Here is a 17,963-nt window from a genome sequence, read left to right as displayed (position 1 = left end):
AACTTAAAGTTTTGTTTAAAAACGAATTCGAGAAAAACCGATAGTTTAGTAACTAACAATAAAAGCGTAGTCAGTGGACTTAAATGACTGAGGTATATGATTTTATCACATCCACTTAACGACCATTGCTGAAGTTTTCGCTACAAGCTGAGTGATACATAATCAAGTTAGACGTTACTTACAAAATACTGTAACAGGAGTTGGTGGACTAACTAGCGTCTAATTAGCAATAACCAGTTTCATCAGCTTTGAAATATGATACTTGATATCCTCCATTCAAAAAATTATGATAACAATGTTATTTGTTTCTATCAGAAAATCAACTGTATTAATTCTTAAGTGTTGAATAATTTATTCAACAAAGTGCGAAACGTCGAGAACATTTCGCTTATTTTAAAATGCATAACTCAATTTAACGTTTTAACCATCGCCAGTATAAAAGATATGAATTTTTAATCATCTAGTTACTGCTCACGTGTAACTTTATTATTCATACACACGTTGAGATAATGTCAAGCTTCCTCATCTAACACCATAATCTTTTAATTAAATTACACCTGACAAGCAGCACAGTTTCGTTTAGCTTTGTTTTACTCGCTGTATTTTTATTGTTACATTAAGATAACGTTGGTTTATCACTTTTGATTGTAAAATTTGTGTAATTGTGTGTTTTTCCGCTGAGCAGAGTTAATTTTGTCAATCTGACTTACTTACCCCAACGTAGAGGAGATATGACTTGACATGTCATTTATTTCTGAAATAAAAGGGGTTGTCCGGTTATATCTCGAGTAAAATAATTTTCTTTATTCTCTTTAACTATATTTGAAAGGTACATTCTCACTATCATTAAAATCAATTCCTAAAAATAAAACACTGGGACAATAATTTTTACAAACTCATCAATGTAATGATATGTGTACGCTTATACCACAAATTAAAACGAATTAATTCATGTCGCGTAAACAAACCGTCTTATTGAAATAATGTCAATAATTCATTACTGGTATAAACGCAAGCATACCAAGGACAAAAACTACCTCTAGATCAATTTAAAGTGTACATAATTAAGTTAAAATATCACTTGTCTTGAAGACCCCCGCTTCCAGGGTGTTAGTACAGTTGATATTAACGTTAAGTAAAACAATGGAATCAAATCACGTTTACGTAAACTGTCGAGGTTTTTTTTTTGTTCGTTATTCGTAATTGTGTGACTCTTGAAACACCACCACACTGAGAGGACTCTCAGGGCTGCACGTCTAGGCCAACAAAGACAAAAATCGCAACGAATCAATAACAGCCGGAGATACAGCACGTTTCAAAATTTGAACAAACACGTGCTGTTTATTTTGAGGGTTTCTGTTTATCCAAGGCAATTTTAAATATTGCAGGGCTCGGTTGTAATCTGCCGATAATTATAATCATTGATTCGGGTTAATTGTGTTTAATTTGATTAGGTTCATCAGCAATTCAATAAAACGCACGACGTGATAAAGGATGACCCTCGATCAGTTTTATTTCCGATACAAATACCGCCACCTGACAAGTACCTATTTTGTATTTCTTTGTTAATGTTTTCGTTTTGATCGGTATTTTGGGTTGAAACGGATTTGAAATGTTCACTAACAAATAAACGGAAGGAATACTTCTAGGGTCACTGTACAGAGTGATTTGCTCCCATATTTTAAAGTCATTTGAAACATTTCAATTGCTCTTATATACAATGTCAATAAAAATTTTACGTATTCGATGGAAATATAAACCATGAGAATTGATCGGGATACGTGAATCAGGTTGTTTCCTACATTTCTCATCTCTGACAACAAGCAACAAGTCACAAAGACATGCCTACATAAAAAAAATAAAACTGATTTTATATTCGCATCTTACATAACTTGAGCAACTCAACTCGCTGATGAACTTGATAATTTAATAACAAGCAGTTGCAAACTCAACTGCTGCATCTCAGCGCTTCTGTTTGAAGTTTTCTCTTTACTTTATCATACATTGGATTTCAGTCAAAAAAGTTTCCATAAATCCGGCGACGAAATGGTAATTTATGTTTTGGCACACTACTGCTAATTATTATCATACTATAATATGTTTTTTAACATTAGTGATTGTTAAAATGTACTTCTGGTCATCGTTGTGACAATAAATTTTATTATGTAAATACATGTTTGCTTCAGTGGAAGTCTCTCGCCATGGTAAATATAATCAGAATATTATTCGAACGAACATCATGTCGAAAACGACTTTCAGTTTTATCGTTGACGTGTATCTCATATTTTCAGCATTTCATTTTGTCAACAACATCTAAATTGTACATTTAAATACAAATAGTTTTTTTTTTCATCTACGCAGAAACAAGATAATCTATAAGTTATCAGAAAAATTAAATTTTGGCCTTTTATACAAGATATTGAATTGTGACTTATCTGATAATCTCTTTAAATATGAATTTAGTTGTAATAGAAAGTTTCCAAAATATTTCTCTCCTTCTCGTCTACTCTTAATTTTTTCCTAAGGTGTGAATGTTTTTGAATATAATTCGAAATTTCGTAGTAGAGGTATTGGATTCTCTCATGGGGTGCGAAGGCGGAGCGATAAACCAGTGAAAAATCTATAAATGAAAACTGAAAACGTCGACTACTTTACATGCAAATAGAGGAGAGAGAGACGACACTAACGTAACGAATGACGATGTTTTCCGGTCGGTTTGTAGCGGCTACTTGAGACCGATATTCGTCGTTTGCGCAGATATGACTCATAGCCCATGACAAAACCCAACACCTATACAATACTGAAGTGGTAATTTAAGAAAATCAATGCTATTTTTTTAATTTGCAAAATTTGTAATTTTATTGGCATTTAATGTCTTAGAAAGGGGCTATTTTATAAAACAAAAACAGTAAAAGATTATTCACCTATATACTTACAGGTAACAAAACGGTATAAAATTCATTTTTATTTTTATTACATATTATAAAGGCCCGATAAGCCCGATATTTCAGTTGATGTTTCCCATAACAAGGAGAAGAATTTCAACACCTGATAGAACAGAGAATTTTTTTGTTTGGCGGAAATAATCTAAGCTGGCGATATTTTTAGAAAATTAATAAATTTTGCAGTGAATTATGTCCGGCTGACAACATTAGCAAATAAATATACCAAGTGGTATTTCCCCAAAGAAAACGATAAAAATGTCACAATAAATTATTTCAGTTAGAGATAATTTACGAGCGAATGCAGCGACTTCGTTCATAATGAACTTATTAAAAACAAGTTGAAAATAATGGTTTATTAGTTCAACGTTTATCAACCCAGGAAAATTATATATATTTTTTTATAATACAACAGCTTAAGACAACTTAAGAAGCACTAAACCAATTTTTTTGCGCTGCAGTTAAAACAAAGCAAGAATTTCGAAACCGCGAGCATATTCGACTTCTTTCGACCCTCATGTTGAAGAGCTTTAACAAGATCCTCAAACAAATCTTTTAGGGAACAAATTACATTAAAAAAGGTGTTTCTGCTAAATTTATTTTTCACGGATAAAACACAAATGTTTTAGATCTGTTTGTTCACTCTTTACTGCTGGAAAGTCTAACTTATACATATGAAACTAATGTTCACTGCGTGTAATGGCTTGGCTTACTGAAAATTAAACAATAAGTAAGTATTCACAAATACCAAGTTTCTTATTTTTAACATTACGCCAACATCTGTTTTGCAAATGTAATAAGGTACACTATACAGGGTGTATCTGAAATACCTGTGTTAATTTTAACCAGTGGAAGAACTCGGCAATTTCTCTATAACATTTCGCAAAATTCGCAAAAGGAAGTTTTCCAAGATTTTTAAACGAGTACATATACATTTTGATGGCTAATTTATTCCAAATTTTAAATCGGTTTGTAACGACTTTTCGTAAAAAATTTAAATAGAAAAAACGTTTCATTTGACAAGCTCTGTTACGTGTTGAAATTAACACACATTTTAGATACACTGTGTATATTAATTTTTCAATGTTTTCAATTAATGAACTCTATTGTTAAAATGGATTAGTCTTATATAATTAATTATATTAGTTTGCAAAAAGGTTAAAAACCTTAAATCAAGAATACATCAAACTAGTTGGGTCCAGCTTGAGGATATTTGCATTCTACAGTCAGATCTTTTCCGATTATTCACTTATTGAAGCTTTATGATCAAACTTAGAGTTAAGGTGCGTTCAGACATGACAAACAAACATAAAGCAGCACGAATTATACCCAATAACATGGCTGGCAACGGTCCGTCCTGTCAGTATATAAAAAGGTTTTGGTTGTTTATACTCCTGTGAGTTTGTTTTATTCACTTTAGAAGTGATGGCACAGGCAATTTGAATTTAAACAAGTATCATCATAATAATATATTCAGTCTTTCTTTGGTAAGAATTGCTTATATCAAGTATTCTTTTTGAGATTAAGAGCGTAATCTAAAAGATTTTATGCAGATGATATGCAGACGTTTCCTTTAAACTAAATATTTTACAAAGTACAAATATGGTACTGCTGATTCTAAATGCTATATTATAGCTCATGCAAAGATTTTATTTATATCGACAGGATATAAATTGTTACTCCCCTTATTTAGATGTGCTCTGTAGTGTTTGTTCGCGCTTGATCGTGATCACTTCAAGTATTTTTTGGTATTGATTTATGATCATTCCTAACTACCTTGCTCCCATATTGGTACACTTACAAAAAATAAAAATAATGCAATTACACAGTAATATAAGGTCATTCACGAGTAATAATGAGCCTAGCAAAATTTGTGATGCAACCAACAATACACGTCCCCATAGTTTTTTTATTTTTTTAAGTTTGTGTTTTTATTGATTATTCCCCGTAATGATTTTGATTAAATTTGACAAAAAATGTAATTTCGGGCATGTTGACTATGTATAAAATTAATATATAGATATATTTTTTAAATCCACATATTCGGTGCAAATGTAATGTTGGCTGCATCACAAATTTCGTTAGGCTCATTATTACTCGTGAATTACACTCTATATTCAATTTTCCCCAATAAAATAACAATAAATTGCAAATTTATGGTTACTTGGGATTGTATTACATTAAAATGTTTGATTTATTTAAAGATAGATTTTTCATTTGTTCTTAAATTATGAAGTAAAAATTTTAATCCCAAGATACCTGTAAAACATATTTAACATTGAATAAAGTTTAAAAAGCTTAACAGATTAATAAATGGATAAACTGCTTTCTTAATTTGTTATTTAAAAAATATATTTTATGAAGAAAACAGATCTGATGTTTGAATCAGTTTTTAAAAATATTTGAAAATATTTTTAATATGATTGCTATTTTTTGCATCTTCTTTAGTAATGTTCTTCTGGTGGAACAACTTTCATTACTAATGTTTGTTCATTTTGCCAATTTGTTCCCTCTATGCATTTACAACTATTCTATTTTGTATTTGAGTTACTTCCATGAAGGAATGAACTAAACCAGATTAATGAACTTCAAGTGAACGTATCCGTTGAAAAGCTGCAGCACAAAAGTTTATATTTCCACGAAAATAAAAACACTATATATTTCCTATCTAACCATGATTCTATGATTACTCAGTAATAATTTGAATAAATGCGATATGAAGGGATTCGAATAAAGTTCAAATGGTCAAAGTTACTCTCGCACAAACACAAACTCATTGTAATGATTCCAACGATTCTCTTCAGCATCGACTCCGGGTTTGGGCTCCGCCGCATTTCCGGCTGTTCCAGATCCACAACTTCCCGCCAACTTGAAGCCTTGCTCTATCAGCATATCAAAAGCCTGCTCCAGGAAGGAGTGTTTGAGGAAGAACCTGGAGGTGTACCGTTCTGATTGGCCGTGATCTGGATCTCGACTCTCGTTGAGGGTCTCGCCGAAAACGTCACGACACAGTGACACCCTCCCGCAGACTAAAATTCGAGACAGTTTGCGGAATTTTACTTCCGCGAGACCGTCCTTGCCAAATTGGAAGCTGCCTCTGTATCTGTTGGAATATGAAAGATTATTGTTGATTGGTGGAAAATGTCTACTTTATAAAAGTTCAAAATACTAAATTTTAGGATGATTTTAAACACATCATCAATAACAATATCCCCAGTGTATGTCAACTTGTCAATAATTTTGTGGAGTGCGCGAATGTGCACGAGAGGGAATTATTCGCAGATTAATATACATGAGGGATATTTTGGCATACCATTTCCTGAAAAAAAATTGCGCTAAACAATGAATTTATGAATATGAAAATGCATTCTTTTTTTTTTTTTAAGGAAATAGTACAATTAAGCTGGTTTATTATCAAATTATTGGCGACCTAGAAAATTTGTCTTATAACTCTTATTGGTTAGTTTTTAAAAACTGTTTTTTTTTTTTGCAAAAGAAATCATTCATGCCACTTCTTATTCGCCGAATATGTAACTTTTTACATCTGTAGTTTTACAGCTCATGAAGGTAAGTACTTACTATTCCGGACACGGAATCTTGGCCAACATTTTTTAGACATTTCTAAAAAAAAAATGATGTAAACCAATCATTAGTGTCATTAATAAATGACAATTATTAAAATCACTTTGAAGTTGTTCTTGTGACATCAGAAAAGCAGGAAAATTGCATTATCGAGACAAAAGTTGGGTTATATTCAATAAAGGCCAGTTCACACATATTTGTCAGTTAAATGTCAGTTGTGGCCAAGATTCCGTGTCCGGAATAGTACAATAACGGCCACGGAATTTAGGCCGTCACTTGTCATTCCATTGACATGAGATGTAAAACGGCCCTTACTTATTCGTAACCTCACTTTCTACTATTACAAGGCTTGTCATTTTAATGCTGACTGACTTGCAAGAAAACGCGCTTCCTCATTTCGTGCAATTTTGGAACAGGGATACTCTCTGCACTTTATTGAAATAGGGTATTGGTAGTATGTTCGCAACTATGAATGAAGTATGACATTGACAAATTTTTGGATGTCAATTCCAAAAGTCAATCATAATGACAATAAAGCATGGACTATATCAGTTTTTTTTTTAATTGACATGAAAGTGATGGCCAAAATTCCGTGGCCGCAATTGTACACTTCCGTGCAAAAAAAAATTAACACAAGTCTTATGACATGACTAATTTTTACAATATTTTAGTTGTATAATACTAGTCCAGTCAATATAAACATTCGACCTTGCAAAAGGTCATGTAGTTCTGATTTTGTAATATGTTCTTTGGACCTAAGCCAAGAGTAAAGAACCAAATTTGCAACTTCGGAAGACTTGTGCGCGCTGCGTGGTAGCCGAAGAACAGGAAAATTTTAGCACTATTTTCAGTTTTTGCTCAATATCTCTTAAGATATGAGTCTAACGGAAAAAGTTGAAGTTATGTTTTTTAAACAGATTAAATTCACTTCAGTTTGAGTCCTAAGTAAACTTTGTGCGTCCAGCAGTTTCCGAGATACAGCTCTTCAAAAATTGGGTATTTTTTCCAAGAAGTAAATTTTTTTTGTTTATTTCTCTTTTTTTATTAAATATGGTCAAAAATAATCGCCCCATGAGAAAAGTCAAGAGCAATGAACTTGAAGCGTATTTATTTAGCTTTAAACTGAGATCTGATGGGCAGCTGCAGGTCCAATGCTTCTCTCAAAAGTGGCATCTAACCGAAAACCTCGAAAAAGGGAATTTGGGAAAAATAAATTAAAACAAGTTTTCAGCGCATCAAACATCACGTATAGGGCCTAAACCGATCAAATAAGTGATTTTAACGTAATTTAGTATGTGTGGTTAACAACTTGAAAGGAGTCTGTGAAGTCGGTGGAGAAATACTGCCCTCAGCGCCAGATTTGTTCTGGTTTAATTTAAAATCAAAAATCAAGTAATCAAATTTGTAAACAATACAAAATCTATTCTAGTTGCTCAAAATTTCCTCACTGCTGTTGCAGACACTGTCGATACCTTCTAGAAATGCCCACCTTTGCATTCAGTTAAAATTTCCGGGTTTTTCCTGACATACTCGCATTATCTTTTTTCTTAACTTTTTTTGGGTACCTGATGGGGTCAAATAAACATTGTCTCGAAAGTTTCGAATGAATATAAAGAAATCCAATGGATTCAAATCTGGAGATCTAGCGGGCCATCGAATAGCTCCATGAGCATTCATTCGTCGTTCACCAAAATGATTTAAATGATTTAATAGTATATTACACTATAAGTGATGAAAGTGCCTGATTTTTCGATGATACATTATATACTCTCGAGCGCCAGCGAGTGATCACGAATTGTGTATACTTACTATTTTTTCCAACATCGCTTATGAAAATGAATCTCAATTTTAAATTGCTTTATAATTATTTTACTCCCCTATTTTTTTAATTTTCCGGATTTGGAGTTTCAATTAATGCAAATAACAGTGTTTTAAAATTTTATATAGTAGATTGTTAATGTAGTAGATTGTTAAATAAATTTTCCTCACTAGTGATGCAAACGCCTATTTTCCTCACTAAATTGAGTGATGAAAGTATCATTTTCATAATCGATGTTGGAAAAAAATACAAAATTCATGCGTGCATTATGTGGTACGGCGCCGTGCTGATGAAATACGACTCTTTTCAACACTGCTAATGGTATCTCATCCAGAAAATTGCTTATTTCGTTTGATAACAAATAATATGATATTTTGTTTGATTGAGACTGCTATCAATAAAAAAGGGCCTCACTAGTCCATTCTATCTCCAAAAATGCCACACCACACGTTAACACTAAATCGTCTTTGGAAATTTTCTTCCACAGCAACATTATTATTATCAAACTGTTTTGACAAATGAATACTCAGAGCTTACTTAGTCATTTCGAGCATTTAGAACAAACTTCTCTCTTGTTTATTTTGGTCACTTGATTTTTAAATTTTGTACATTTACTCTTTAATTTCTTGATTTTTGTTTAATGAATGGGTATAGTTCTTTGGATTTTTATATTAGGAAGACAAATCTCTACAATACTGAATAAAAAAATGTACAGTGCTATTTGAAAAAAATAAGCTGAAGTTAATCTGTCAAAAACTGGAGGCAATATATTTTTTTTATTTAGTTGGTATTCAAGTCTTTTCAAAATTATTTCATTTAATGTATCATTTATTCAAATCGGATAAAAAATAAGCAAGATACAGCATCAAAGGTTTTTCGTCAGTCACCCTGCATAACACAAAAATTAATAAATATTTAGAACTCGCCGTTGCTATGAGAAATCTTTAGTGTTTAGAAAAAATTTCGATTTTACCACTTATAATTTCAGCAACGGGAATAGTACCGCAATCTCTTTTTAAAAAATAAAAAATTTTGGACTTAGAGAACACATTGGTGGTTGAAATTCAAAAAGGTATATTATTATACGTACTCATGTCATATCGTGAGGAAATTCCTTAACATTGACACAGAACATAAAACACAAAAAAGTCAAAATGTGGAGGCGAGACGCCGGTAATTATGTTGATAAGCATTGCACAATTACTTGATAGTATTATCCGTAATAGTGTATGTACTCCGGCAAAATTGCCGTGCCGCCGGGTGGTGGAGGGTTAAGAATAAAAATTTATTATAATACATTTTATAAAACAATCTTAACTTTTACTGTTATAGTCGAAAGGATTTTATGATTTATAACATTTTAAGAAGGAAAAAGTGGGTTACCAATAAATTAAACGATCCTGTATCACCGTGTCCTGAAGTCCTTTGAGATTTTAAAAGATATATCAATATGTTTGTATCACATTGTGTGATACAAACTTTTGTTGTGTCCTAATTCTCACGTTGTTTAACCTACTTTAAGCAGAATTTTCTAATTATAATAAAAAGAAAAAGAAACATTTACGACACATTTATTGTAGACAGTTTTTGATAATACGAGCATCCTATTATAATATCGTGCGATCCATTGAATTTGTTATTAGAGTTGGCGCTGGAATTGTCAACGCATGTCTAATTTTGAACTATCGCGGCAAACGTCACATTTAGTGACAATTGTAAAACAGAAAATGGCGAATTAAGGATTCGAGGGATTAAGAGAAAAATTACAATGGTAATGTATATTTTATTAAACAATGTTACAACAGATGCTGAAAGTGTTCACCATTTTGTTCTAAGCACAAACGGGTCCTTCGTTTGACTCCACTAATAGCATTTTGTAACATTAATTTATACACAAATAACTAAATAAGTGTATCGATTCAAAAAGACTTACGGCTTCAGTTTCAGCGCCAACTTTAATAACAAATTCAATGGATCGCTCGATACAAAGTGTCTATAAAAGAATATATATCAAGAGTCCTGTGGAATTGTGCGGCTCTATATTTTTTTGCTATATTGAACTTTATATTAAGACTATTTCCGATTCCTTAAACATATTTCCATTTATAGTTTATTTTAGTATTACATAATCTGGTTTTATTTATTTTTTCATAAATAAACAGGTGCTGGGGCGTCAATTTTATTAATAACTTTATTTTCGGGAGATAAGGTATTTATCATAATCGCAAATTTTTGTGTCATCTACAACACAAATGTTAGTTTGTGCAACCTGTAACCAAAAACGTTTTAAAAAATTGTACGTATATAATACTGGTTCACCATTGATTATTCCTTAGTACTTAGGAGTTATTTGACAAATGGAAAACCATTTATCAACGACATTAGAAAACACTGATTTGGTCCATGATGTGATTCTTTACGATAGATAAGTTATAGTGAAAACGACAGAAATGGAGCTTTCTGTAGGGAGAAGATAAAAAAAAAATCGCAATAAATTAAGTTTAATAAATACAGTTTGCTGCCTGAAGATGATTGAAAATGTTAGACGGTTGTCATGTTTCGTGTAACTACAGAAAAATTACACTAACAATTACTTGAAAATTGTGATTTTCATTTGACTGGACAGACAGAAACCTGAGAGTATTATGTTAAATGAATTTCTAATTATAGAATACATTTTCACGAGTTGCATTTCCATGGCTGCAATTCATAATAACAAGTAATTTGCAAGATATTTACAATACTTTCTATGTATTCCCAAAAAAAAGCGTCCTTGTTGAACTAAAAATCAGAATCATTCCGCAATGATGACGGAGTAAATGAGTACAAAAAAGATTTTTTTTTTGTTCGACTGTCAGAATTTGAGAATTTTCTCCTGTGTGAACGGATTTTGATAAATGTCACAACTTGTCAAAACGAGCGATTTGGAGCCTTTATAAGGGGTTCGTCGAACAAAAAAACCTTTTCTACTGCTATTGAATAATATTGTAATTATTAAAGTGTTTTTCATTGGATAACAGGATTCATTACCCATGGGCAGATGAATAATAATTTCAAAACTCACTGCAAATATCGTAGCAACTTTAATGCAATGGGATAGTATCTACACAAAGTAATAATTTCAGTTTGTCTAATAATGAAACTTATTTATCAATTCCTCTTCATGGTCGTATAATGGCTATTACTCGCTCGGATGAATTACGCCACTTGCCTTCGGCTCGTGACACAAAATCATCCTCACGAGTAATAGCCATCATTATCGGCTCATTGAATAATACTTATACTATTTTCCTAAAGTAACGAATATTTCACATGGGGGGATTATGCTGAAATTTTTTCAGGAGGTACAATCGTGACTCAAGCTTTTACATAAGTTATCTTTTATTTTATTTATATACAAGGTGATTCTCGAGTAATAATGTGCCCGACGAAAAATATTTATTTGGAACGTAAAGCTGGATATGGACGTGATAAATATCCAGTTTTACCTTCCAAATGTATTGTGCGTTGCATTTTCAATTCCGTCGGGCTTATTAAGTTTATTAATTATAGTTTTATTTTTTTCTTTAAAAAAGTCAAATGCGGGACGTTACCTTGTTTGTATATATTATGTAATTAGTTTTTAATCTGATTCTTCACCCTGAAGTTATTTATTGAACAATAACATATTGCTGAACAGCACAATGAAATAAATTTAAAATGCCTTCCTTAAATAAAAATTTATAAACTGATCATAAAGGCAGTTGAGCATTTGTATCAGTTTTTCTTAGATTTTTGAACAGAGTATGATGTAGATGTCACAGAGAATATATTGTCACTTGAAATTTTAGAACTAGGGTGCAATTCTCAGGATAGGTAGGTACAGATTAGCATAGTAATGAATATTGATATTAGGTATTAGATATTCTATTGCTAATCGTTTAAAGTGATAGGATTATTAATCTATGCCCAAATCTACTAGCAGACGTTTTTAGAACAATAGCTTATAACCGAAGATCCAAATCAATTGGTTCAGATATAATAAGGAGAATCCTAAAGTTAGACCAGAAATAATAATTAAAACGCCGAGTCCAGCACAATAAATCCCAAAAAGCAAGTTATTTATTTAACGATCTAGTTGAACATGTAACCAGAATAGGTTACAACATAATTATGCAGACAAGATTAACTTATTGATCGAAGGGGAACCACTCAGTGCAACTGTATACAATACTGTAAGTGTTCTGAATTTTAAATTAAAAATGTGGTTTTGACTTATGGGATAAGTTCTATACTTTAACAGTTTGCAGTTAGCAAATTTCACGTACGTTGGATAGTTAAAATTGATAAGATTTGTTTGGTCAGAATGTACAAATGTCTGGTCAGAATGTTAAATAAAATGATATATTTTGTGTTTTCAGAAATATTAAAAATTGTGACCGTATGTGAAATTGGGGAAACCCGAAAAAACAACGTTAAGTTGTACATTTTCTTATTATAAGAAAAATTTTTGACACAAAATCAAAAAATTAATACTAGTATTAAAACACAATTATTTTAATTGTGTTTCAATAAATGTACAACGTGTCTATAAAAGAACGTACCTATATCAAGAGTCCTGTGGAATTGTTCGACTCTTCAACACCTACTACGAGGTGAAATTTTAAAAAACACCCGATATTTTGTACCACAATAAGATATGTACAGAACAACAAAAATCAAATACATTTATATGGCCTGTTTTTTTTTTATCAAAGAACCACAACACCGCAATTTACACCTAAAATAGATTTGGCAACATTGTACACTTTTGACCTAGGGTGAAAAATGTCATCACTAAAATTTGAGGTTAGGTAGAGATAATAGCAGCGCAGTATGTTAATAAAGTTAATAACAACTAATAACAACTAATTTGAGAGTTTAATAAATGTCTCACTTTGCGAGGTATTTTTAATAACACGTTCAAATTTTAAATACGAGTTTACTTACTTTCAAGGACATTAAAAATGACTTTGGCTGGTATAGCCAATAGATATCATTAAATTCCCTAAATTTAGTAAAATTTAATTATTGCAAACCTAAATCAACAAGTCGTGTTTTTTTAAATTAAAAAACAGACATACATATTCGAATTCCACAGGACTCTTGATATACGTTCTTTTATAGACACTTTGTATCGAGCGATCAAATTAATTTGTAATCGAGTTTTCTATGAATCCGAACACGTATGTCCTTACTTGAACTCCACGTTCTAATAAACACAGCGCGAAATACAAGTTAGGTCTTCACAGTTGACATTTCTTGTAAACTATTGCAAGGGGGGTTAAAGTTACAACGAATTTAGTTGTATACCCAGGATATGACGAAAACCAAATCAATTTAAAGAAGTAAATTGACAGATCCCACAATTAAGCATATCAATTACAAAGTCATACAGATTCAAATCCATGGATGATAAATTGATCGTTCGATACAAACGCGATAATATTTCTGAATTTGGTAAAAAATGTAACAGCTCAATAATCTTTTTGTATTTTTTTTTAATCATTAATACTTTTAAAATAATGCAGTAATTTATTCGTATTTTCTTATTTTCAACTTAAATCGTTATTGTTATCGTTCAACACCGTTTCTTGTTTACTTTGATAATTTGTTTGACTTGCATGAATTGAATCTTAATGAAATTCAAAGGATGGTTATAAAAGCAATTGCTTAGTTGCATTTTGTACAAAGTAATTTTACTTTTATGATCAAATTTTATAGAAAATAAATTGTTTAAAATTAAATTATACACTTATACTTTTCAACAAGAAAAAAGCTTGTAAAAATATGTAGATTGTTAACTTACACCTTATTTATGATATTCAGTTTTGTTAGATGTAATTATAATAAATAAACACAAGACGACTATCTAATAGGAAAGAGGAACGGTTCACAACTGTCGTCCCTCCATGTCGGTGATAAAATTCTCGCTATACTAAAAGATATTTTGTTTCATAGACAAATGTGTGTTGAATATATTCCCGAATGATTTGTTTTCACAAACAATTCTGAACGTTGGCTTTGCAAAGAATCCTTCATGGGACTTGATCTGAATGTATTTTTTACTTTATAATACCGTGAGATCATTTAAATTTATAATGAAAGTAGGATATGACATTTAAATTAGATTGGCAACACTGTTTACGTTTATGGTTCTCATGTTCAATCGTTTTAATTTAAAAGAAATGAAGCAGTAAATAATAATACAGTTTTATTGACAATCATAGAAAATGTTCAAAGTGTTCTCCCCCGGCTTTGATACAACTGTTAACTCACAGTTTCATATTTTGTATTGAATTTTGAAGCGTCACTTTGACAATTCAAATCAAGTTGTCAACAGTGTTGCCAATCTAATTTAAAAGTCATAGCCCACTCTAATTATAAATTTATGTGATCTCACGGTATTATAAAAAAAAACTTCAATTACATTTACTTTAGTCACAGTAGAATTTAAAAATGAAGTGAAATATTTTTTTGAATCAATTTCTAATTTAAACTGCTAGGTAAGGGTTATGGAAGTAATATTTCTGAAATGTGTAACCTGTAATCGCTGGTGAGGTGGAACCAAATGTACGTATTCCGAAATTTTAGAATCTATTTAGAAAATATTTCCACTTCAACTCTTTACCCTTTATCTACGTAGGTAAAGTCCAACTTGTTCTGTAATTGTAAAAAGTATTAAGTATATTTAATTAATTTTGTACATCAATAAAGCTGTTTATTTAGTACTTTTAAGTTCTAAACAGTCAACTTAAGTCATAAAGAAGGTTTTCTCAACCTTACAGTACATAAATAAGATACAATTTTATATACAAGGTGATTCACGAGTAATAATGAGCTCGACAGAATTGAAAATGCAACCCACAATACATTTGCAACGTATATACCTACGGTAAATATCCAGCTTTACCTTCCAAATGTATTTTGGGTTGCATTTTGAATTCCGTCGTGCTCATCATTACTCGTGTATCACCTTGTATAAAAATTATAATATCAAAAAACATTAGACATCAACTTTCTTCAATATCCATAATAAAGGTGTATGTGTGACAAAACCATTGATAATAAATCAAACTAACGGCACTTTTTGGAAATTTTGTTAGAATTAATGAACATTAAAGACTGCTAAAAATGTACACATAAATATTATGATCATAGTCTGCATTACTTTTGCCATTTATGAGAACTAAGAACGTCGTTCACACTGAAAACGATAATATAATATTTATTATGTAGCATAAATAGTTATTGCCGTTTATTTCTCTATAAAAACTACTTAACTAGAAACTATGAACTTTTAAGTTTTTGTAAACATAAATGGAATGCTTATTAAGAAAAAAGTTAAATCTTGTTCAAATTTCAATGAAATAAATCGTTTCTTTAACTTGCTTGAGCATTTTTTATAAATCTCATAACAATTTTCAAAATGTTTTCTTAGTAAAAATGAGTTAACGTTTAAGAAAAAAATATTTTGTATCATCATTATCAGCAACAAAAATTGATTTAATTTTTTTCTTTGCGTGTGATTAGTTAAGCAGCAAGCAACAATACAAAATGTTAAATTTAGTCTGATTTTTTGGTAGGTGACATTCACTGGCACAAATCTAACAAAGTACCCGACGGTAATAGATCCTGGCCCTCTACTCCTGCTCTCGCTGGAGATGGCCTCCACCAGACCTGGAAGAAGATACTTTTCGGCCTCGCGCCTCAGTCGCTCTCTTTCCCTGAAACACTCGGGCAGCACGACCGTCCCGTCGCGTAAGAAATCCAACACGTACCGAAACAGCACGCCGTCGCGGTCTAGGAAGTATCGACCCTTAGCATCCTGGGTGATCGGTTCGCGACCTGTGAATATGGCGTGAAGTTGGGAGTCGGGGTGGCTGGTCAGGGTTTTGAGAGATGTGGTGTAGAGCACGCCGCCGATGTTCAGTTCCACCACCGATGGGAAATCGCACCCCGACATAGTTACGAACAGCCTGCGTGGCCCAAACTGGGCTCTGCGAGGCAGGATAACCAAAAGCCTCCCCTCCCTGCTTGGTCGGGCATTGACGGAGGACGGGGAAGGACGATAGCAGTGAAGGGGTTTTAAATTCTTTTATGGAAGGATGAAGTTTTTGCAAGAGTGACATTCAGGCGAAGAGCTACCAGGGCGAGGTACATTCAATTAATAACGACCTCAGCTCAAATAATTCTTGAAACAGACTATTTTAGATTTAAAAAGTTTCTTATACTATTAGATTTATAAAATTTTTCGTTCATAAGAATTATTCTATTAAATTCATAGAAACTTACAACTATATAGGTAGGTATTTAAATTTGTTAAATCGTGATCATTTTTGGTAAAGGCAGGCAATAGAGCAACAGAAGTGGAAGTTGTAGCAGGCGAAATCTTATTAATAAAATGAAATCTGTATTAAATCTATAAAGTAGTTGCGTAGCATCCAAAGGATTATTGCCAGTTATTGATTGAAAGTGGAATTTTTACGAGCAAAATCTTATAGAGACGCCAGCGATTTCTTTGAGTAAAAATCTTTACGGTTATGCCTAAAATTCGGTTGATGAAAACTAGTAAATCTGAATAGCTGATACCAATGCAAAACTCAAATAGAATGATAAAAGTAAAAATAAGTGATAAAGTAAAATTGTAAATACAGTGAACATGATAAAAAGGATAAAATATTCGTTTTCTACAAGCTGTAAATACAGGTATTATAGATTTGATCATTATGAGGATTTTTATTTCATAATTTGCACCTTTTTCAAAATAATCATACCTTTCATCAGTTTCATATTTTATGTTTTGCTGCTTTTCCACATTCATTTTACTGATTGATGTGTTCCGTTTCATGTCATTTGATACAATAGCAGAGCTTTTGAATGTTTATTATAAAATTCAAATTTAAAATTTAACATATTTTCTTCTATATTTAGTGGTAATAAAAGAAATAATACTCATTACTCAACTGATTTATCAACGCAAGATATTGCAAGGATATCTTCTTTAAGCTGACCTGAATTATAGCTGTATGAGATATTATTTACAGGGTCAGGAGTAGAGGTTGGAAAATATGCACTAAAAAATGGCCAAAATATGCATGCAAGTATGCACTAAAAAGAGAGAAAATATGTATTTATATATGCATTTATGCATTGAAATATGCCGTTAATTGGTCTTTTTCGCTGATCACACACGATAAAAATCAAAACAGTTTCTTGTTATTTATATATTTACATATGTTTATTTACAAACTTAAACGTAATTATTAATTAGTAATTAATATACACAATATAAACTAACAACAGTTTTATTACTTTAATGTTATAATAATTTAATAATTAATGCATACATTTAATTTTAATTTATAAACATTAGTCACTATTCCTATTGAAACAATAAATTACTAAATATTTCTCTATATTATCAACTGTTAGAGATTGTCTGCGGTCACTTAAAATATATTTGTAAGTCGAAAATAGGAGCGAATAGGAGCGAATTTAAATTTGCTGATGAAATGTGGTTCCAAATCTAACTCAGTTGAAAAGTTACCATTTATAACCTCACTAATTTCGTTTAATTTTTTAAAGCCCACATTTTTTTC

At 31.4% G+C, this 17,963-nt stretch overlaps 1 protein-coding gene across 1 annotated transcript; it reads right to left on the bottom strand.

Moving 5' to 3' along the window:
* Positions 1-784: 784 nt before the first annotated feature.
* Ktl (BTB/POZ domain-containing protein Ktl) lies at positions 785-16,327 on the bottom strand. The gene is made up of 2 exons (XM_069053661.1): positions 15,981-16,327; positions 785-6,045 (listed from the first exon to the last, which is right to left on the bottom strand). The coding sequence occupies exons 1-2, from the start codon at positions 16,325-16,327 to the stop codon at positions 5,694-5,696; spliced, it is 699 nt and encodes a 232-aa protein (XP_068909762.1). The 3' UTR covers positions 785-5,693.
* Between the last annotated feature and the right edge of the window lie 1,636 nt (positions 16,328-17,963).

The sequence above is a fragment of the Tenebrio molitor genome, chromosome 7 (assembly GCF_963966145.1).
Source record: "Tenebrio molitor chromosome 7, icTenMoli1.1, whole genome shotgun sequence".
Taxonomy (NCBI): Eukaryota; Metazoa; Arthropoda; class Insecta; order Coleoptera; family Tenebrionidae; genus Tenebrio; species Tenebrio molitor.
The sequence above is the reverse complement of the archived record's forward strand: the minus strand, read 5'-3'. Positions and strand labels throughout refer to the sequence as shown.